We start from the raw sequence: 22,155 nt of genomic DNA, 5'->3' as shown, positions 1-22,155 counted from the left end.
TGGTAGTAGCTAGCTGGCAGCCTGGCTAGCTGGCTTTGGCCTCGCTTAAAACATAGCAAGCTAGCTAGCCTTTTTAGCTTCCCACATCTCCATATGAAATAATTAGATCTATAACTAAATTAAATGCTCTGGCAAATATTCTTTACTTGCTGGTGTGTAACCTACAATGTTATCCCAGTTAATATGCTGCTTGAATATATTCACTCCCATACCAGAATGTCATAGAAAAAGCACATATCTCACAGCTGTTTTTACCAGTTGCCTGGAATCACTAGTTATTATAAATGTTTTAAACAGTCACTGAGATTGTAATTGCTAATCACTGCAAAACAGGCTACTTTGATGTAAAACCTATAGATCAGTTCAAGGAACCAGAAAGACCCTTCCCTGGTCAGGGACGTTGGGTAACAGAAGAACCAGAAAGACTCTTCCCTGGTCAGGGACGTTGGGTAACAGAAGGACCAGAAAGACTCTTCCCTGGTCAGGGACGTTGGGTAACAGAAGAACCAGAAAGACTCTTCCCTGGTCAGGGACGTTGGGTAACAGATAGACCAGAAAGACTCTTCCCTGGTCAGGGACGTTGGGTAAAGACAGAAAGACTCTTCCCTGGTCAGGGACGTTGGGTAACAGATAGACCAGAAAGACTTTTCCCTGGTCAGGGACGTTGGGTAACAGATAGAACCAGAAAGACCCTTCCCTGGTCAGGGACGTTGGGTAACAGATAGGAAAAACTCTTCCCTGGTCAGGGACGTTGGGTAAGGCAGAAAGACCCTTCCCTGGTCAGGGACGTTGGGTAACAGATAGACCAGAAAGACTCTTCCCTGGTCAGGGACGTTGGGTAACAGAAGAACCAGAAAGACTCTTCCCTGGTCAGGGACGTTGGGTAACAGAAGGACCAGAAAGACTCTTCCCTGGTCAGGGACGTTGGGTAACAGAAGAACCAGAAAGACCCTTCCCTGGTCAGGGACGTGGGTAATAGATAGACCAGAAAGACTCTTCCCTGGTCAGGGACGTTGGGTAACAGATAGACCAGAAAGACTCTTCCCTGGTCAGGGACGTTGGGTAACAGAAGAACCAGAAAAACTCTTCCCTGGTCAGGGACGTTGGGTAACAGATAGACCAGAAAGACCCTTCCCTGGTCAGGGACGTTGGGTAACAGAAGAACCAGAAAGACTCTTCCCTGGTCAGGGACGTTGGGTAACAGAAGAACCAGAAAGACTCTTCCCTGGTCAGGGACGTTGGGTAACAGATAGACCAGAAAGACCCTTCCCTGGTCAGGGACGTTGGGTAACAGATAGACCAGAAAGACCCTTCCCTGGTTAGGGACGTTGGGTAACAGATAGACTCTTCCCTGGTCAGGGACGTTGGGTAACAGATAGACCAGAAAGACCCTTCCCTGGTCAGGGACGTTGGGTAACAGAAGAACCAGAAAGACCCTTCCCTGGTCAGGGACGTTGGGTAACAGAAGAACCAGAAAGACTCTTCCCTGGTCAGGGACGTTGGGTAACAGATAGACCAGAAAGACCCTTCCCTGGTCAGGGACGTTGGGTAACAGATAGACCAGAAAGACTCTTCCCTGGTCAGGGACGTTGGGTAACAGATAGACCAGAAAGACCCTTCCCTGGTTAGGGACGTTGGGTAACAGATAGACTCTTCCCTGGTCAGGGACGTTGGGTAACAGAAGAACCAGAAAGACTCTTCCCTGGTCAGGGACGTGGGTAATAGATAGACCAGAAAGACCCTTCCCTGGTCAGGGACGTTGGGTAACAGATAGACCAGAAAGACCCTTCCCTGGTCAGGGACGTTGGGTAACAGAAGAACCAGAAAGACTCTTCCCTGGTCAGGGACGTTGGGTAACAGAAGAACCAGAAAGACCCTTCCCTGGTCAGGGACGTTGGGTAACAGATAGACTCTTCCCTGGTCAGGGACGTTGGGTAACAGGACCAGAAAGACCCTTCCCTGGTCAGGGACGTTGGGTAACAGATAGACTCTTCCCTGGTCAGGGACGTTGGGTAACAGAAGAACCAGAAAGACTCTTCCCTGGTCAGGGACGTTGGGTAACAGGACCAGAAAGACCCTTCCCTGGTCAGGGATGTTGGGTAACAGATAGACTCTTCCCTGGTCAGGGACGTTGGGTAACATAGACCAGAAAGACCCTTCCCTGGTCAGGGACGTTGGGTAACAGAAGAACCAGAAAGACCCTTCCCTGGTCAGGGACGTTGGGTAACAGGACCAGAAAGACCCTTCCCTGGTCAGGGACGTTGGGTAACAGAAGGACCAGAAAGACTCTTCCCTGGTCAGGGACGTTGGGTAACAGAAGAACCAGAAAGACCCTTCCCTGGTCAGGGACGTTGGGTAACAGAAGGACCAGAAAGACTTTTCCCTGGTCAGGGACGTTGGGTAACAGAAGAACCAGAAAGACCCTTCCCTGGTCAGGGACGTTGGGTAACAGAAGACCAGAAAGACCCTTCCCTGGTCAGGGACGTTGGGTAACAGAAGAACCAGAAAGACTCTTCCCTGGTCAGGGACGTTGGGTAACAGGACCAGAAAGACTCTTCCCTGGTCAGGGACGTTGGGTAACAGAAGAACCAGAAAGACCCTTCCCTGGTCAGGGACGTTGGGTAACAGATAGAACCAGAAAGACCCTTCCCCTGGTCAGGGACGTTGGGTAACAGAAGAACCAGAAAGACCCTTCCCCTGGTCAGGGACGTTGGGTAACAGAAGAACCAGAAAGACTCTTCCCTGGTCAGGGACGTTGGGTAACAGATAGACCAGAAAGACCCTTCCCTGGTCAGGGACGTTGGGTAACAGATAGACTCTTCCCTGGTCAGGGACGTTGGGTAACAGAAGAACCAGAAAGACCCTTCCCTGGTCAGGGACGTTGGGTAACAGATAGACCAGAAAGACTCTTCCCTGGTCAGGGACATTGGGTAACAGGACCAGAAAGACTCTTCCCTGGTCAGGGACGTTGGGTAACAGATAGACCAGAAAGACTCTTCCCTGGTCAGGGACGTTGGGTAACAGAAGAACCAGAAAGACTCTTCCCTGGTCAGGGACGTTGGGTAACAGATAGACCAGAAAGACTCTTCCCTGGTCAGGGACGTTGGGTAACAGAAGAACCAGAAAGACTCTTCCCTGGTCAGGGACGTTGGGTAACAGATAGACCAGAAAGACCCTTCCCTGGTCAGGGACGTTGGGTAACAGGACCAGAAAGACCCTTCCCTGGTCAGGGACGTTGGGTAACATAGACCAGAAAGACCCTTCCCTGGTCAGGGACGTTGGGTAACAGAAGAACCAGAAAGACCCTTCCCTGGTCAGGGACGTTGGGTAACAGAAGAACCAGAAAGACTCTTCCCTGGTCAGGGACGTTGGGTAACAGATAGACTCTTCCCTGGTCAGGGACGTTGGGTAACAGGACCAGAAAGACTCTTCCCTGGTCAGGGACGTTGGGTAACAGATAGACCAGAAAGACTCTTCCCTGGTCAGGGACGTTGGGTAACAGATAGACCAGAAAGACCCTTCCCTGGTCAGGGACGTTGGGTAACAGGACCAGAAAGACCCTTCCCTGGTCAGGGACGTTGGGTAACAGGACCAGAAAGACTCTTCCCTGGTCAGGGACGTTGGGTAACAGGACCAGAAAGACTCTTCCCTGGTCAGGGACGTTGGGTAACAGATAGACTCTTCCCTGGTCAGGGACGTTGGGTAACAGATAGACCAGAAAGACCCTTCCCTGGTCAGGGACATTGGGTAACAGGACCAGAAAGACTCTTCCCTGGTCAGGGACGTTGGGTAACAGATAGACTCTTCCCTGGTCAGGGACGTTGGGTAACAGGACCAGAAAGACCCTTCCCTGGTCAGGGACGTTGGGTAACAGATAGACCAGAAAGACTCTTCCCTGGTCAGGGACGTTGGGTAACAGATAGACCAGAAAGACTCTTCCCTGGTCAGGGACGTTGGGTAACAGGACCAGAAAGACCCTTCCCTGGTCAGGGACATTGGGTAACAGATAGACTCTTCCCTGGTCAGGGACGTTGGGTAACAGATAGACCAGAAAGACTCTTCCCTGGTTAGGGACGTTGGGTAACAGATAGACCAGAAAGACCCTTCCCTGGTCAGGGACGTTGGGTAACAGAAGAACCAGAAAGACTCTTCCCTGGTCAGGGACGTTGGGTAACAGAAGAACCAGAAAGACTCTTCCCTGGTCAGGGACGTTGGGTAACAGAAGAACCAGAAAGACTCTTCCCTGGTCAGGGACGTTGGGTAACAGAAGAACCAGAAAGACTCTTCCCTGGTCAGGGACGTTGGGTAACAGATAGACCAGAAAGACCCTTCCCTGGTCAGGGACGTTGGGTAACAGATAGACCAGAAAGACCCTTCCCTGGTCAGGGACGTTGGGTAACAGAAGAACCAGAAAGACTCTTCCCTGGTCAGGGACGTTGGGTAACAGATAGACCAGAAAGACTCTTCCCTGGTCAGGGACGTTGGGTAACAGATAGACCAGAAAGACTCTTCCCTGGTCAGGGACGTTGGGTAACAGATAGACCAGAAAGACCCTTCCCTGGTCAGGGACGTTGGGTAACAGGACCAGAAAGACTCTTCCCTGGTCAGGGACGTTGGGTAACAGAGACCAGAAAGACTCTTCCCTGGTCAGGGACATTGGGTAACAGGACCAGAAAGACCCTTCCCTGGTCAGGGACGTTGGGTAACAGATAGACTCTTCTGGTCAGGGCTGACAGGACCAGAAAGACCCTTCCCTGGTCAGGGACGTTGGGTAACAGAAGAACCAGAAAGACTCTTCCCTGGTCAGGGACATTGGGTAACAGGACCAGAAAGACCCTTCCCTGGTCAGGGACGTTGGGTAACAGAAGAACCAGAAAGACCCTTCCCTGGTCAGGGACGTTGGGTAACAGAGAACCAGAAAGACTCTTCCCTGGTCAGGGACGTTGGGTAACAGATAGACTCTTCCCTGGTCAGGGACATTGGGTAACAGAAGGACCAGATAGACCACTCCCTGGTTTGTCATGGTTCCAGTCGTGAGAGGTGATGGAATGCCCCTCTTTCCCCCTCTCACGAGGTACTTACTGCTCGTTAAAAGACAACTTCCATGTTCCAGGATCCAAGGAAGCCCATTGGTTGTCATCAGTAGAGTAAGAGCAGGGGCCTCCAAGCCTCCCAACCCACTGACAGATGGAGGACAGATGTTTACTGGAGGATCAACAGTCAGCAGCCCGCTGAGTCACCTCCTTATGACTAGCCAATGTTTTTACCAGGGATATATGTACGCATGCGCTGACTGGTCGTCACACGTGCTCCAATTACAGATGTGTAGAGGCACAGACCAAACGCAGACCTACAAATAGGAGAATATTTTTTTCCCTCCTCACTTTAGATCAAAAAGATTTCTCAGTCTCAACATTTCTGTTAAGTAATTTGCATGGCTGGTATCATCATGTTTTTGCAGTCACAATATATCAAGACTATATGCAGCTCACATTAACTGGAATCCTATTCTGGTTTGACACTCTTCTGGGTCATTGATTCTGCTGAAGCGCTTTGCATGAACAAATCTGAATCATTACTATAAACGGTTAACTTTAGCCCCTTGAAACCCAAACTTTGCATAGCAGGAAGTGCTTGTATTAGTATGAATTTGTAGACCTCAGAAGTCCAGTCACCACAGTATAACAGTTGAGTTTATTCACTGGTCAGTTTGCATCAACTTTTGCTGATGAGTGTTGACAAAGTGTTGGCTTTGAGCTACCTCACTACTGTATATTGGCTGTTGTGTGTGTGTCCTGATCAGGTCTTTTTATGTACCTGGTCCCGTTCATCTATGGGGAGAGAGAGGGGGAGATATCAAACAGCGGGGAGAGACTGAGACCAGATGCAGTTTTATTTAATCACTCATATGAAAGATCAATTGTTCAGATGAAATAGTCAAGAAGAAGAAGAGTGAAGTTTGTTGCCATCTCTGGGTAAGTGCCTTGGTACTTCAAACCTGCAAAAAAAATAGAGGTGTGTGTGTGTGTTTGCAATGTGTGTGTGCAAGAGTGTTTTGTGTTTTTAGTGTGTGAGGTACAGCTGTTGATACTAGGGGAAGCTAACCGCTGACAGTCAGATATCAGAACTAGCAGACTATTGGTGGTTTAGAGGTGTTAGGATTAGTGAAAATCTTTACACTCTGAAAGATTAACTGAGCAAAGCTCTTTCACTGTGTGTGTGGTTGTTTGTGTTTGTTTGTGTGGTAAGATGAGTTCTTCTCATGTCTGTTGTTGTGGTAGTGACCTCTCCTGTCCTTCTCATGTCTGTTGTTGTTGTGGTAGTGACCTCTCCTGTCCTTCTCATGTCTGTTGTTGTTGTGGTAGTGACCTCTCCTGTCCTTCTCATGTCTGTTGTTGTGGTAGTGACCTCTCCTGTCCTTCTCATGTCTGTTGTTGTGGTAGTGACCTCTCCTGTCCTTCTCATGTCTGTTGTTGTGGTAGTGACCTCTCCAGTCCTTCTCATGTCTGTTGTTGTGGTAGTGACCTCTCCTGTCCTTCTCATGTCTGTTGTTGTTGTGGTAGTGACCTCTCCTGTCCTTCTCATGTCTGTTGTTGTTGTGGTAGTGACCTCTCCTGTCCTTCTCATGTCTGTTGTTGTGGTAGTGACCTCTCCTGTCCTTCTCATGTCTATTGTTGTGGTAGTGACCTCTCCAGTCCTTCTCATGTCTATTGTTGTGGTAGTGACCTCTCCTGTCCTTCTCATGTCTGTTGTTGTTGTGGTAGTGATCTCTCCTGTCCTTCTCATGTATATTGTTGTGGTAGTGACCTCTCCTGTCCTTCTCATGTCTATTACATTTACATTTAAGTCATTTAGCAGACGCTCTTATCCAGAGCGACTTACAAATTGGTGCATTCACCTTATGATATCCAATGTTGTGGCAATGACCTCTCCTGTCCTTCTCATGTCTGTTGTTGTTGTGGTAGTGACCTCTCCTGTCCTTCTCATGTCTGTTGTTGTTGTGGTAGTGACCTCTCCTGTGTTTCTCATGTCTGTTGTTGTGGTAGTGACCTCTCCTGTCCTTCTCATGTCTATTGTTGTGGTAGTGACCTCTCCAGTCCTTGTCATGTCTGTTGTTGTGGTAGTGACCTCTCCAGTCCTTCTCATGTCTGTTGTTGTGGTAGTGACCTCTCCTGTCCTTCTCATGTCTGTTGTTGTTGTGGTAGTGACCTCTCCAGTCCTTGTCATGTCTGTTGTTGTGGTAGTGACCTCTCCAGTCCTTCTCATGTCTGTTGTTGTGGTAGTGACCTCTCCTGTCCTTCTCATGTCTGTTGTTGTTGTGGTAGTGACCTCTCCAGTCCTTCTCATGTCTGTTGTTGTTGTGGTAGTGACCTCTCCAGTCCTTCTCAAGTCTGTTGTTGTGGTAGTGACCTCTCCTATCCTTCTCAAGTCTGTTGTTGTGGTAGTGACCTCTCCAGTCCTTCTCATGTCTATTGTTGTGGTAGTGACCTCTCCTGTCCTTCTCATGTCTGTTGTTGTGGTAGTGACCTCTCCTGTCCCTCTCATGTCTATTGTTGTGGTAGTGACCTCTCCTATCCTTCTCATGTCTGTTGTTGTGGTAGTGACCTCTCCAGTCCTTCTCATGTCTATTGTTGTGGTAGTGACCTCTCCTATCCTTCTCAAGTCTGTTGTTGTGGTAGTGACCTCTCCAGTCCTTCTCATGTCTATTGTTGTGGTAGTGACCTCTCCAGTCCTTCTCATGTCTTTGTTGTTGTGGTAGTGACCTCTCCAGTCCTTCTCATGTCTATTGTTGTGGTAGTGACCTCTCCTATCCTTCTCAAGTCTGTTGTTGTGGTAGTGACCTCTCCTGTCCTTCTCATGTCTGTTGTTGTGGTAGTGACCTCTCCCATCCTTCTCATGTCTGTTGTTGTGGTAGTGACCTCTCCTGTCCTTCTCATGTCTGTTGTTGTGGTAGTGACCTCTCCAGTCCTTCTCATGTCTGTTGTTGTGGTAGTGACCTCTCCAGTCCTTGTCATGTCTGTTGTTGTTGTGGTAGTGAACTCTCCTGTGTTTCTCATGTCTGTTGTTGTGGTAGTGACCTCTCCAGTCCTTCTCATGTCTGTTGTTGTGGTAGTGACCTCTCCAGTCCTTGTCATGTCTGTTGTTGTGGTAGTGACCTCTCCAGTCCTTCTCATGTCTGTTGTTGTGGTAGTGACCTCTCCAGTCCTTCTCATGTCTGTGTTGTTGTGGTAGTGACCTCTCCTGTCCTTCTCATGTCTGTTGTTGTTGTGGTAGTGACCTCTCCTGTCCTTCTCATGTCTGTTGTTGTGGTAGTGATCTCTCCAGTCCTTCTCATGTCTGTTGTTGTGGTAGTGACCTCTCCAGTCCTTCTCATGTCTGTTGTTGTTGTGGTAGTGAACTCTCCTGTCCTTCTCATGTCTGTTGTTGTGGTAGTGTCCTCTCCTGGCCTTCTCATGTCTGTTGTTGTGGTAGTGACCTCTCCTGTCCTTCTCATGTCTATTGCTGTGGTAGTGACCTCTCCTGTCCTTCTAATGTCTGTTGTTGTGGTAGTGACCTCTCCAGTCCTTCTCATGTCTGTTGTTGTGGTAGTGACCTCTCCAGTCCTTCTCATACTGTAAATATCATATGGAATCCTACTAGAGCAGAGACTTTGCTTTCAGAACTGTTGTCTCAGCAATTAACCAAACCTTCATCCATAAAGGAGGTTAGATGGATATAGATGTCTATATTTGTACTGTATCAGGGGAATAACGAGGCAGTTCATACTCATAATAATCAGCATTTCTGTTGCTCCTAAGAGACTATAACTAGCACGTTCATCCTCTGAATAATGAAGAAGAACAGAGCCCAGCGATCCGCTCCCATTGGCCAGCAGCATACCGTGACATTTGAGGTCAGGCAAGCGACCGGGTGCCGGGGGAGGTAATTGTGGTCTGTAATTGTGCAATGAGTGTTGGGGACTGTGACAGAGCACTGAGACAATGGCTAGTGAGGCCAGACGCCCAGTGAAACGCCCAGTGAGAGATAACGATTACCACCGACCTAGTTAAGGTTCACATGGGAACCCTATGTATGTCACAAATGGCACCCTATTTACTTCATAGTGCACTACTTTCGACCAGAGCCCTATTGACCCTAGTCAAAAGTAGTGCACTATATAGGTAATAGGGGGCCATTTGGGACACAATTCAGGAGAATCAGAGCCGGTGTGAAAAGGGAGAAGGCCAGGGAACATTCAGCCTGAGAGGAATGCTTCCTGTATCATGATTCCCACACAGTGACAGAGAAGGGCTCAGATAATGTGTGCTTGAGCGAGCGAGGAAGAGAGTGACAGTGAAAGACAGTGTGTGAGAGAGAGGTCTTAGCCTACATTCTGAAATGAGAGACTATATGCAGAAACAGCAAGGACAGTGCTTCCTGAAAACGGGTTTATGTGTTTGTATTCTATTCATAACTCTGTAGAACAAGCTGTTTGTTACTGTAGACCGAGCTGTTTGTTACTGTAGAACAAGCTGTTTGTTACTGTAGAACGAGCTGTTTGTTACTGTAGAACGAGCTGTTTGTTATTGTAGAACGAGCTGTTTGTTATTGTAGAACGAGCTGTTTGTTACTGTATAACGAGCTGTTTGTTACGGTAGAATAAGCTGTTTGTTACTGTAGAACGAGCTGTTTGTTACTGTAGAACGAGCTGTTTGTTATTGTAGAACGAGCTGTTTGTTATTGTAGAACGCAAGCTGTTTGTTACTGTAGAACGAGCTGTTTGTTACTGTAGAACGAGCTGTTTGTTATTGTAGAACGAGCTGTTTGTTATTGTAGAACGAGCTGTTTGTTACTGTATAACGAGCTGTTTGTTACGGTAGAATAAGCTGTTTGTTACTGTAGTTGTTACTGTAGAATGAGCTGTTTGTTATTGTAGAACTTGTTACTGTAGAACAAGCTGTTTGTTACTGTAGAACGAGCTGTTTGTTACTGTAGAACGAGCTGTTTGTTACTGTAGAACGAGCTGTTTGTTACGGTAGAACGATCTGTTCGTTAGTGTAGAATGAGCTGTTTGTACTGTAGAACAATCTGTTTGTTACTGTAGAACAATCTGTTTGTTACTGTAAAATGAGCTGTTTGTTACTGTAGAATGAGCTGTTAGTTATGGCAATGAATGATCCTGTACTGTGTCAGCCCAGGTTCTCTGACAGAGTAGCCCAGCCCATCCCAGGTTCTCTGATAGAGTAGCCCAGACCAGCCCAGGTTCTCAGAGAACTGGGCTATCAGAGAACCTGGGCTGGGCTGGACTATCAGATAACCTGGGCTTGACTGGGCTACTCTACTCTACTCTATCTGATAGCCCAGCCCAGTCAAGCCCAGGTTATCTGATAGCCCAGCCCAGTCCAGCCCAGGTTCTCTGATAGCCCAGTCCAGCCCAGGTTCTCGGATAGCCCAGTCAAGCCCAGGTTCTCTGATAGCCCAGTCCAGCCCAGGTTCTCGGATAGAGTAGCCCAGCTCAGCCCAGATTCTCTGATAGAGTAGCCCAGCTCAGCCCAGGTTCTCTGATAGCATAGCCCAGGTCAGGTTATCTGCTAGCCCAGCTTAGGTTATCTGCTAGCCCAGCTCAGGTTCTCTGCTAGCCCATCTCAGGTTCTCTGCTAGCCCAGCCCAACTCAGGTTCTCTGCTAGCGTAGCTCAGCTCAGGTTCTCTGCTAGCCCAGCCCATCTCAGGTTCTCTGCTAGCCCAGCCCATCTCAGGTTCTCTGCTAGCGTAGCTCAGCTCAGGTTCTCTGCTAGTCCAGCCCATCTCAGGTTCTCTGCTAGCGTAGCTCAGCTCAGGTTCTCTGCTAGCGTAGCTCAGCTCAGGATCTCTGCTAGCGTAGTTCAGCTCAGGTTCTCTGCTAGCGTAGTAAGTAAAAAGCAGTAAAGCACACTGACTGTACTGTGTATGAAGAAAAGCAGATTTAAAATGAACAGTAAGTCTGGTGGACTTGTGTTACACGGTGAGCTAAATCCTGCCAGTCCCACTGGGGGGTTTATCTCTGCTTGGGATGTGATGGTAAGGAACCTTTTTGTGGTTGTATGTTTTGATAGCCATTTTATTGCTATGCTAGCCTATAGTGCAGACGGTATGTATGCCTATTTGTTTTGCACTGAATGTCAGTTTACCAAGTGTCTGTCCCCTATAGACACAATAGCAGCCACCCTTGGGGGTTTCCTATCTGTAGTGCTGTGGTTAGGAACCATTATCCCTTCCTATTACCACACTCCACCACAACAACCAACCAGTTGGGTCACCATGCCCTGGAGCAATCCCAGCAAAGACTGAGAGAAAATCCTATCAAATTCAAATCAGTCGAAAAGACATCTGGCATCGGAGCTAATAGAATTTTGCATGGTAATTGCAAGTTCTGCAAAGCACAAATGAGACAGTTCGCCCTAGGTCTAACTGTGGATAAGAGCCACATAGACTAGAACAGTGGTTCCCAAACTGTGGGTCGGGCTGGGGCCCAGATGGGTCGAGGGGACCCCCCCCCGACCTTCCAAAAATATATATACAGTACCAGTCAAAAGTTTGGATACACCTACTCATTCCAGGGTTTTTCTTCATTTTTACTATTTTCTACATTGTAGAACAATAGTAAATACATCAAAACTATGAAATAACACATAAAAATAGTAATAAAGAAAAACCCTTGAATGAGTAGGTGTGTCCAAACTTTTGGCTAGTACTGTACAGTATATGTTTTTATGGATATATATGTTTTGTGACAATTTCTGTACTGCTTATAAAGCCTATATGAATACTTTAGGGGCGTGCTCCCTCTGCTGTTTCCTGAAGTCCACGATCAGCTCCTTTGTTTTGTTGACATTGAGGGAGAGGTTATTTTCCTGGCACCACTCTCCCAGGTCCCTCACCTCCTCCATGTAGGCTGTCTCGTCATTGTTGGTAATCAGGCCTACTACTGATTTGTCATCTACCAGCTTCATGATTGAGTTGGAGGCGTGCATGGCCACGCAGTCATGGTTGAACAGGGAGTACAGGAGGGGGCTGAGCACGCACCCTTGTGGGGCCTCTGTGTTGAGGATCAGCGAAGTGGAGGTGTTGTTTCCTACCTTCACTACCTGGGCCGGCCCATCAGGAAGTCCAGGACACAGTTGCACAGGGCGGGGTTCAGACCCAGGGTCTCGAGCTTAATGATGAGTTTGGAGGGTACTATGGTGTTGAATGCTGAGCTGTAGTCAATGAACAGCATTCTTACATAAGTATTTCTCTTGTCCAGGTGGGATAGGTAAGTGTGCAGTGCGATGGCGATTGCATCGTCTGTGGATCTATTGGGGCGGTATGCAAATTGAAGTGGGTCTAGGGTGACAGGTGAGGTGGAGGTGATATGATTCTTAACTAGCCTCTCAAAGCACTTCATAATGACAGAAGTGAGTGCTACGGGGCGATAGTCATTTAGTTCATTTACCTTTTCTTTCTTGGGTACAGGAACGATAGTGGACATCTTGAAGCAAGTGGGGACAGCAGACAGGGATAGGGAGCGATTGAGTATGTCTGTAAACACTCCAGCCAGCTGGTCTGCACATGCTCTGAGGACGCGGCTAGGGATGCCGTCTGGGCCGGTAGCTTTGCAAGGGTTAACACACTTGAATGTCTTACTCTCGTCGGCCACGGAGCCCACAGTCTTGGGAGTGGGCTGCATCTGTGGCGCTGTGTTATCCTCAAAGCGGGTGAAGAAGGTGTTTAGCTTGTCTGGGAGCAAGACATCGGTGGCTGGTTTTCCCTTTGTAATCCATGATTGTCTGGAGGCCCTGCCACATACGTCTTGTGTCTGAGCCGTTGAATTGCGACTCCACTTTGTCTCTGTACTGACGTTTTGACTGTTTCATTGCCTTACGGAGGGAATAACTACACTGTTTGTATTCAACCATATTCCCAGTCACCTTGCCATGGTTAAATGCAGTGGTTTGCACCTTTCAGTTATGCGCGAATGCTGCCATTTATCCACGGTTTTTGGTTTGGGTAGGTTTTAATAGTCACAGTGGGAACAACATCCCCTAAACACTTCCTGATGAACGCAGTCACCATGTCCGTGTATACGTTAATGATATTCTCAGAGGCACCCGGAACATATCCCAGTCCGGTATGTTCCTGACAGTAGACTGATCTCTCTTCTTTAACAGTATGTTCCTGACAGTAGACTGATCTCTCTTCTTTAACGGTATGTTCCTGACAGTAGACTGACCTCTCTTCTTTAACAGTATGTTCCTGACTGTAGACTGACCTCTCTTCTTTAACAGTATGTTCCTGACTGTAGACTGACCTCTCTTCTTTAACAGTATGTTCCTGACAGTAGACTGACCTCTCTTCTTTAACAGTATGTTCCTGACAGTAGACTGACCTCTCTTCTTTAACAGTATGTTCCTGACAGTAGACTGATCTCTCTTCTTTAACAGTATGTTCCTGACAGTAGACTGACCTCTCTTCTTTAACAGTATGTTCCTGACTGTAGACTGACCTCTCTTCTTTAACAGTATGTTCCTGACAGTAGACTGACCTCTCTTCTTTAACAATATGTTCCTGACAGTAGACTGACCTCTCTTCTTTAACAGTATGTTCCTGACAGTAGACTGATCTCTCTTCTTTAACAGTATGTTCCTGACTGTAGACTGACCTCTCTTCTTTAACAGTATGTTCCTGACAGGAGACTGATCTCTCTTCTTTAACAGTATGTTCCTGACAGTAGACTGATCTCTCTTCTTTAACAGTATGTTCCTGACCTCTCTTCTTTAACAGTATGTTCCTGACAGTAGACTGATCTCTCTTCTTTAACAGTATGTTCCTGACAGTAGACTGATCTCTCTTCTTTAACAGTATGTTCCTGACAGTAGACTGACCTCTCTTCTTTAACAGTATGTTCCTGACTGTAGACTGACCTCTCTTCTTTAACAGTATGTTCCTGACAGTAGACTGATCTCTCTTCTTTAACAGTATGTTCCTGACAGTAGACTGATCTCTCTTCTTTAACAGTATGTTCCTGACAGTAGACTGACCTCTCTTCTTTAACAGTATGTTCCTGACTGTAGACTGACCTCTCTTCTTTAACAGTATGTTCCTGACAGTAGACTGACCTCTCTTCTTTAACAGTATGTTCCTGACTGTAGACTGACCTCTCTTCTTTAACAGTATGTTCCTGACTGTAGACTGACCTCTCTTCTTTAACAGTATGTTCCTGACAGTAGACTGACCTCTCTTCTTTAACAGTATGTTCCTGACAGTAGACTGACCTCTCTTCTTTAACAGTATGTTCCTGACAGTAGACTGATCTCTCTTCTTTAACAGTATGTTCCTGACAGTAGACTGACCTCTCTTCTTTAACAGTATGTTCCTGACTGTAGACTGACCTCTCTTCTTTAACAGTATGTTCCTGACAGTAGACTGATCTCTCTTCTTTAACGGTATGTTCCTGACTGTAGACTGACCTCTCTTCTTTAACAGTATGTTCCTGACAGTAGACTGACCTCTCTTCTTTAACAGTATGTTCCTGACAGTAGACTGACCTCTCTTCTTTAACAGTATGTTCCTGACAGTAGACTGACCTCTCTTCTTTAACAATATGTTCCTGACAGTAGACTGACCTCTCTTCTTTAACAGTATGTTCCTGACAGTAGACTGATCTCTCTTCTTTAACAGTATGTTCCTGACTGTAGACTGACCTCTCTTCTTTAACAGTATGTTCCTGACAGTAGACTGATCTCTCTTCTTTAACAGTATGTTCCTGACAGTAGACTGATCTCTCTTCTTTAACAGTATGTTCCTGACCTCTCTTCTTTAACAGTATGTTCCTGACAGTAGACTGATCTCTCTTCTTTAACAGTATGTTCCTGACTGTAGACTGACCTCTCTTCTTTAACAGTATGTTCCTGACAGTAGACTGATCTCTCTTCTTTAACAGTATGTTCCTGACTGTAGACTGACCTCTCTTCTTTAACAGTATGTTCCTGACTGTAGACTGACCTCTCTTCTTTAACAGTATGTTCCTGACAGTAGACTGATCTCTCTTCTTTAACAGTATGTTCCTGACAGTAGACTGATCTCTCTTCTTTAACAGTATGTTCCTGACAGTAGACTGACCTCTCTTCTTTAACAGTATGTTCCTGACAGTAGACTGATCTCTCTTCTTTAACAGTATGTTCCTGACAGTAGACTGACCTCTCTTCTTTAACAGTATGTTCCTGACAGTAGACTGATCTCTCTTCTTTAACAGTATGTTCCTGACAGTAGACTGACCTCTCTTCTTTAACAGTATGTTCCTGACAGTAGACTGACCTCTCTTCTTTAACAGTATGTTCCTGACTGTAGACTGACCTCTCTTCTTTAACAGTATGTTCCTGACAGTAGACTGACCTCTCTTCTTTAACAGTATGTTCCTGACAGTAGACTGACCTCTCTTCTTTAACAGTATGTTCCTGACAGTAGACTGACCTCTCTTCTTTAACAGTATGTTCCTGACAGTAGACTGACCTCTCTTCTTTAACAGTATGTTCCTGACAGTAGACTGATCTCTCTTCTTTAACAGTATGTTCCTGACTGTAGACTGACCTCTCTTCTTTAACAGTATGTTCCTGACAGTAGACTGATCTCTCTTCTTTAACAGTATGTTCCTGACAGTAGACTGATCTCTCTTCTTTAACAGTATGTTCCTGACCTCTCTTCTTTAACAGTATGTTCCTGACAGTAGACTGATCTCTCTTCTTTAACAGTATGTTCCTGACTGTAGACTGACCTCTCTTCTTTAACAGTATGTTCCTGACAGTAGACTGATCTCTCTTCTTTAACAGTATGTTCCTGACTGTAGACTGACCTCTCTTCTTTAACAGTATGTTCCTGACTGTAGACTGACCTCTCTTCTTTAACAGTATGTTCCTGACAGTAGACTGATCTCTCTTCTTTAACAGTATGTTCCTGACAGTAGACTGATCTCTCTTCTTTAACAGTATGTTCCTGACAGTAGACTGACCTCTCTTCTTTAACAGTATGTTCCTGACAGTAGACTGATCTCTCTTCTTTAACAGTATGTTCCTGACAGTAGACTGACCTCTCTTCTTTAACAGTATGTTCCTGACAGTAGACTGATCTCTCTTCTTTAACAGTATGTTCCTGACAGTAGACTGACCTCTCTTCTTTAACAGTATGTTCCTGACAGTAGACTGACCTCTCTTCTTTAACAGTATGTTCCTGACAGTAGACTGATCTCTCTTCTTTAACAGTATGTTCCTGACTGTAGACTGACCTCTCTTCTTTAACAGTATGTTCCTGACTGTAGACTGACCTCTCTTCTTTAACAGTATGTTCCTGACAGTAGACTGATCTCTCTTCTTTAACAGTATGTTCCTGACAGTAGACTGACCTCTCTTCTTTAACAGTATGTTCCTGACAGTAGACTGACCTCTCTTCTTTAACAGTATGTTCCTGACTGTAGACTGACCTCTCTTCTTTAACAGTATGTTCCTGACTGTAGACTGACCTCTCTTCTTTAACAGTATGTTCCTGACAGTAGACTGACCTCTCTTCTTTAACAGTATGTTCCTGACAGTAGACTGACCTCTCTTCTTTAACAGTATGTTCCTGACTGTAGACTGATCTCTCTTCTTTAACAGTATGTTCCTGACAGTAGACTGACCTCTCTTCTTTAACAGTATGTTCCTGACAGTAGACTGATCTCTCTTCTTTAACAGTATGTTCCTGACAGTAGACTGACCTCTCTTCTTTAACAGTATGTTCCTGACTGTAGACTGACCTCTCTTCTTTAACAGTATGTTCCTGACTGTAGACTGACCTCTCTTCTTTAACAGTATGTTCCTGACAGTAGACTGACCTCTCTTCTTTAACAGTATGTTCCTGACAGTAGACTGATCTCTCTTCTTTAACAGTATGTTCCTGACAGTAGACTGACCTCTCTTCTTTAACAGTATGTTCCTGACAGTAGACTGACCTCTCTTCTTTAACAGTATGTTCCTGACAGTAGACTGATCTCTCTTCTTTAACGGTATGTTCCTGACTGTAGACTGACGTCTCTTCTTTAACGGTATGTTCCTGACAGTAGACTGACCTCTCTTCTTTAACAATATGTTCCTGACAGTAGACTGACCTCTCTTCTTTAACAGTATGTTCCTGACTGTAGACTGACCTCTCTTCTTTAACAGTATGTTCCTGACAGTAGACTGATCTCTCTTCTTTAACAGTATGTTCCTGACAGTAGACTGACCTCTCTTCTTTAACAGTATGCTCCTGACAGTAGACTGACCTCTCTTCTTTAACAGTATGTTCCTGACAGTAGACTGACCTCTCTTCTTTAACAGTATGTTCCTGACTGTAGACTGACCTCTCTTCTTTAACAGTATGTTCCTGACTGTAGACTGACCTCTCTTCTTTAACAGTATGTTCCTGACTGTAGACTGACGTCTCTTCTTTAACGGTATGTTCCTGACTGTAGACTGACCTCTCTTCTTTAACGGTATGTTCCTGACAGTAGACTGATCTCTCTTCTTTAACAGTATGTTCCTGACTGTAGACTGACGTCTCTTCTTTAACAGTATGTTCCTGACTGTAGACTGACCTCTCTTCTTTAACAGTATGTTCCTGACAGTAGACTGATCTCTCTTCTTTAACAGTATGTTCCTGACAGTAGACTGATCTCTCTTCTTTAACAGTATGTTCCTGACTGTAGACTGACCTCTCTTCTTTAACAGTATGTTCCTGACAGTAGACTGATCTCTCTTCTTTAACAGTATGTTCCTGACAGTAGACTGATCTCTCTTCTTTAACAGTATGTTCCTGACTGTAGACTGACCTCTCTTCTCTCTGTAGAACCTGATGGCCAAAGCGTTGTACGACAACGTGCCAGAATCCCCGGAGGAGCTGGCCTTCCGGAAAGGGGACATCTTAACAATCATTGAGCAGAACACGGGTGGCCTGGAGGGGTGGTGGCTCTGCTCGCTACACGGACGCCAGGGCATCGCCCCGGGCAACCGCCTCAAGCTGCTGATTGGTCCAATGTTCGACGCCCAGTCCCCTATCGCCCAATCATCACCTATAGGCTTGGCCTACCAGCAGAAGGCCGTGTCATCGTCCCAGGGGCTGTACCAGGTGCCCCCGTCCCTCCAGAGCCCGGGCCAGCAAGGGATCTACCAGGTACCCCTGGGACAAGATGTGTACCAGGTCCCCCCTCAGAGGAATGCCCTGGCTGCAGACAACACCCCCAGCAAGGTAAGAGAACTGGAGAGTGAGGGGGGGGGGTGCAGACAGACAGACAGAGGGCTGGATAGAGAGGGGGGGGGCAGACAGACAGAGAGAAAGATAGAAAAAGACTAACTGCTCAGCGAAAGCCGTCCCCTGGCAACAGGAGACAGAGGGCTCTGAGATGTTCAACGGGGCATTAAATGGAGCTTTAAACCATGTCCTGTTCTGTTATCCTGCCCTGTGAAGGTACTACCACATCACTGGTCCCAGACCAGTTTAAACCATGGCCTGTTCTGTTATCCTGCCCTTTAAGGGTACTACCACATCACTGGTCCCAGACCAGTTTAAACCATGGCCTGTTCTGTTATCCTGCCCTTTAAGGGTACTACCACATCACTGGTCCCAGACCAGTTTAAACCATGGCCTGTTCTGTTATCCTGCCCTGTGAAGGTACTACCACATCACTGGTCCCAGACCAGTTTAAACCATGGCCTGTTCTGTTATCCTGCCCTGTAAGGGTACTACCACATCACTGGTCCCAGACCAGTTTAAACCATGGCCTGTTCTGTTATCCTGCCCTGTGAGGCTACTGCCATGCCACTGGTCCCAGACCAGTTTAAACCATGGCCTGTTCTGTTATCCTGCCCTGTGAGGCTACTGCCATGCCACTGGCCCCAGACCAGTCTAATGAGAGTCATTACACAGACGCAGTCACAGGGTGGAGGGATTGCAGGGCTGCAATATGAAATGAAATGTGGACAGGGTGTGCCGAGATGTTAGTTCACCACAGAACAGGGCAGTGTTTTTATTCACATAGACAGAGAGAGACTCCCATTTGGCTTATTTGTGTGTTGGCGAACTGTATGTAGGGCCAGGGAAGCCACAGAAGGGCACTGAACAGGGCACAACTCATGGAAAAGCCAACAGTGCAGAGTTGTGTTTTTATGCTGTTGGTGTTTGTTGGAGTCCAGCAGCAGCTGCCTGTATTTAGATCTGTCTGTACTCAAATACTGTAGCTCACAGACAACAACCAAGCCCAGTGCAGATGGATTCACCAGTCATCTACATGTCTATTCAGGTTCCAGGCAGTACAGTACTACTGTGTATTTTTATCCTGTAATAAGCTAGTTATACACTTCAGCAGAGTTCCCCACGGGCCCTCCAATTTTCTGAGCAAAATAATTATTTGTATTTGTTGGACATAAGACTGTAAAAACACCAGCAAATCAGCTACAATTTATTTTAATTTGGGAAATTTGTTTAAAAAATGTCCCACGCATAATACAGAGATACACTACATGTCCAAAAGTATGTGGACAGCTGCTCGTCAAACATCTCATTCCAAAATCATGGGCATTAATATGGAGTTGGTCCCCACTCTTCTGGGAAGGTTTTCCACTAGATATTGGAACATTGCTGTGAAGACTGGCTTCCATTCAGCCACAAGAGCATCAGTGAGGTCAGGCACTGATGTTGGACGGTTAGGCCTGGCTCGCAAGCATTCCAATTCATCCCAAAGGTGTTCAATGGGGTTGAGGTCAGGGCTCTGTGCAGGCCAGTCAAGTTCTTCCACACCGATCTCGACAAAATAATTTCTGTATGGATCTCGCTTTGTGCATGGGGGCATTGTCATACTGAAACAGGAAAGGGCTTTCCTCAAACTGGTGCCACAAAGTTGAAAGCACATAATTGTCTAGAATGTCAATAACAGCACTTACAGTTGACAATTCTTGTCTACGGAGATTGTATGGCTGTGTAATTGATTTTAAACACCTGTCAACAACTGGTGTGGCTGAAATAGCCGAATCCACTAATTTGAAGGGGTGTCCACATACTTTTGTATATATAGTGTACAGTATATATGATCGTATGGGGCGGCAAGTAGCCTAGTTGTCAGAGCGTTGGACTAGTAACCGAAAGGTTGCAAGATCGAATCCCCGAGCTGACAAGGTACACATCTGTCGTTCTGGCCCTGAACAAGGCAGTTAACCCACTGTTCCTAGGCCGTCATTGAAAATAAGAATTTGTTCTTTGCTGACTTGCCTAGTTAAATAAAGTTAAAATAAAAATTAAATATACAAATGTAAGCAAGGTTTGAATTATTGTGTTTTTGTCAAATATTATATCTGTTTGGGCTTTCTTGTGTAAAATAATTATAACCAGTTCTTAACCTGAACTGGATAGGTAGTCTACTCCATCTCCTTAGGAGAGGGAAAATAATTATAACCAGTTCTTAACCTGAACTGGATAGGTACTCTACTCCATCTCCTTAGGAGAGGGAAAATAATTATAACCAGTTCTTAACCTGAACTGGATAGGTACTCTACTCCATCTCCTTAGGAGAGGGAAAATAATTATAACCAGTTCTTAACCTGAACTGGATAGGTACTCTACTCCATCTCCTTAGGAGAGGGAAAATAATTATAACCAGTTCTTAACCTGAACTGGATAGGTACTCTACTCCATCTCCTTAGGAGAGGGAAAATAATTATAATCAGTTCTTAACCTGAACTGGATAGGTACTCTACTCCATCTCCTTAGGAGAGGGAAAATAATTATAACCAGTTCTTAACCTGAACTGGATAGGTACTCTACTCCATCTCCTTAGGAGAGGGAAAATAATTATAACCAGTTCTTAACCTGAACTGGATAGGTACTCTACTCCATCTCCTTAGGAGAGGGAAAATAATTATAACCAGTTCTTAACCTGAACTGGATAGGTACTCTACTCCATCTCCTTAGGAGAGGGAAAATAATTATAACCAGTTCTTAACCTGAACTGGATAGGTACTCTACTCCATCTCCTTAGGAGAGGGAAAATAATTATAACCAGTTCTTAACCTGAACTGGATAGGTACTCTACTCCATCTCCTTAGGAGAGGGAAAATAATTATAACCAGTTCTTAACCTGAACTGGATAGGTACTCTACTCCATCTCCTTAGGAGAGGGAAAATAATTATAACCAGTTCTTAACCTGAACTGGATAGGTACTCTACTCCATCTCCTTAGGAGAGGGAAAATAATTATAACCAGTTCTTAACCTGAACTGGATAGGTACTCTACTCCATCTCCTTAGGAGAGGGAAAATAATTATAACCAGTTCTTAACCTGAACTGGATAGGTACTCTACTCCATCTCCTTAGGAGAGGGGAAATAATTATAACCTGGAGAAATGTATTCTGTCTGTGGGTATTTTCAACATGGCTTGAGTTGGCAGAGACGTTACAGAGACGTTACAGAGACGTTACAGAGACGTTACCCAACTAAGGTGTGTTTTTGGGGTAAATAGGGAGCTGGTGCTTAGGAGACTGTGTCTGTCTCCCAAATGGCACCCTATTCCCTTCATAGCACACTACTTATGACCAGGGCCCACAGGGAAAACAGCAAGGCATGTTAATCACTCCCACCTGTACTGTGCACCCTCAGTCTCTGTCTGAAAGGGCACCCTATTCACTAGTGCCCTACTTTTGACCTGGGCCCATAGAGCTCTGGTTAAAAATAGTGCACTATATAGGGTATAGGGTGCCATTTCAGACACATCCCTAATCACACTCACAGACCAGTCCTACCATCACGATCACACTCCCCTTCTCACTGATAGGGAGCTTTACTAAGGGAACGGAATGAAGTCTTTGGTAATAAGGTCAATTAAATGGGAATTTATTAATGTGTCTATACTAGTGTATAATTGCCTTGTTTTAGATTAAATTGAGTCTGCGTCAACGTCTAAACGTCCAATCTGTGTTTGGCAAAGTGGTGCAGTCAGATTTCAGCTGTGTTGCTGGCCATTAAAGAGAGCAGAAATGCTGGCTCTGTGTACTCTGTGGAGTCCAGACAGACAGACAGGGCTGTGTTGTTTTCCACCCAGCTCCGAGTTACTCAGAGAGCTAGGCCCAAATGGACAACAACCTCTCCCTCAATGTGAGCA

General features: G+C 45.9%; 1 protein-coding gene across 3 annotated transcripts in view; it reads left to right on the top strand.

Annotated features, from left to right (window-relative positions):
• Positions 1 to 22,155, top strand: part of LOC106589023 (enhancer of filamentation 1) — a 78,262-nt gene that overhangs the window by 30,230 nt on the left and 25,877 nt on the right. For all 3 annotated transcript variants that reach the window (XM_045709269.1, XM_045709270.1, XM_014178662.2), the window contains exon 2: positions 17,855 to 18,253. In XM_045709269.1, the coding sequence (XP_045565225.1) occupies positions 17,861 to 18,253 (393 nt within the window). In that variant the 5' untranslated portion in view covers positions 17,855 to 17,860. The remainder of the gene's footprint in view (positions 1 to 17,854; positions 18,254 to 22,155) is intronic.

This window comes from Salmo salar, chromosome ssa27, assembly GCF_905237065.1.
Source record: "Salmo salar chromosome ssa27, Ssal_v3.1, whole genome shotgun sequence".
NCBI classification, from domain to species: Eukaryota; Metazoa; Chordata; class Actinopteri; order Salmoniformes; family Salmonidae; genus Salmo; species Salmo salar.
Note: the sequence above shows the minus strand (reverse complement) of the source record. Positions and strands in the feature narration are given on the sequence as shown.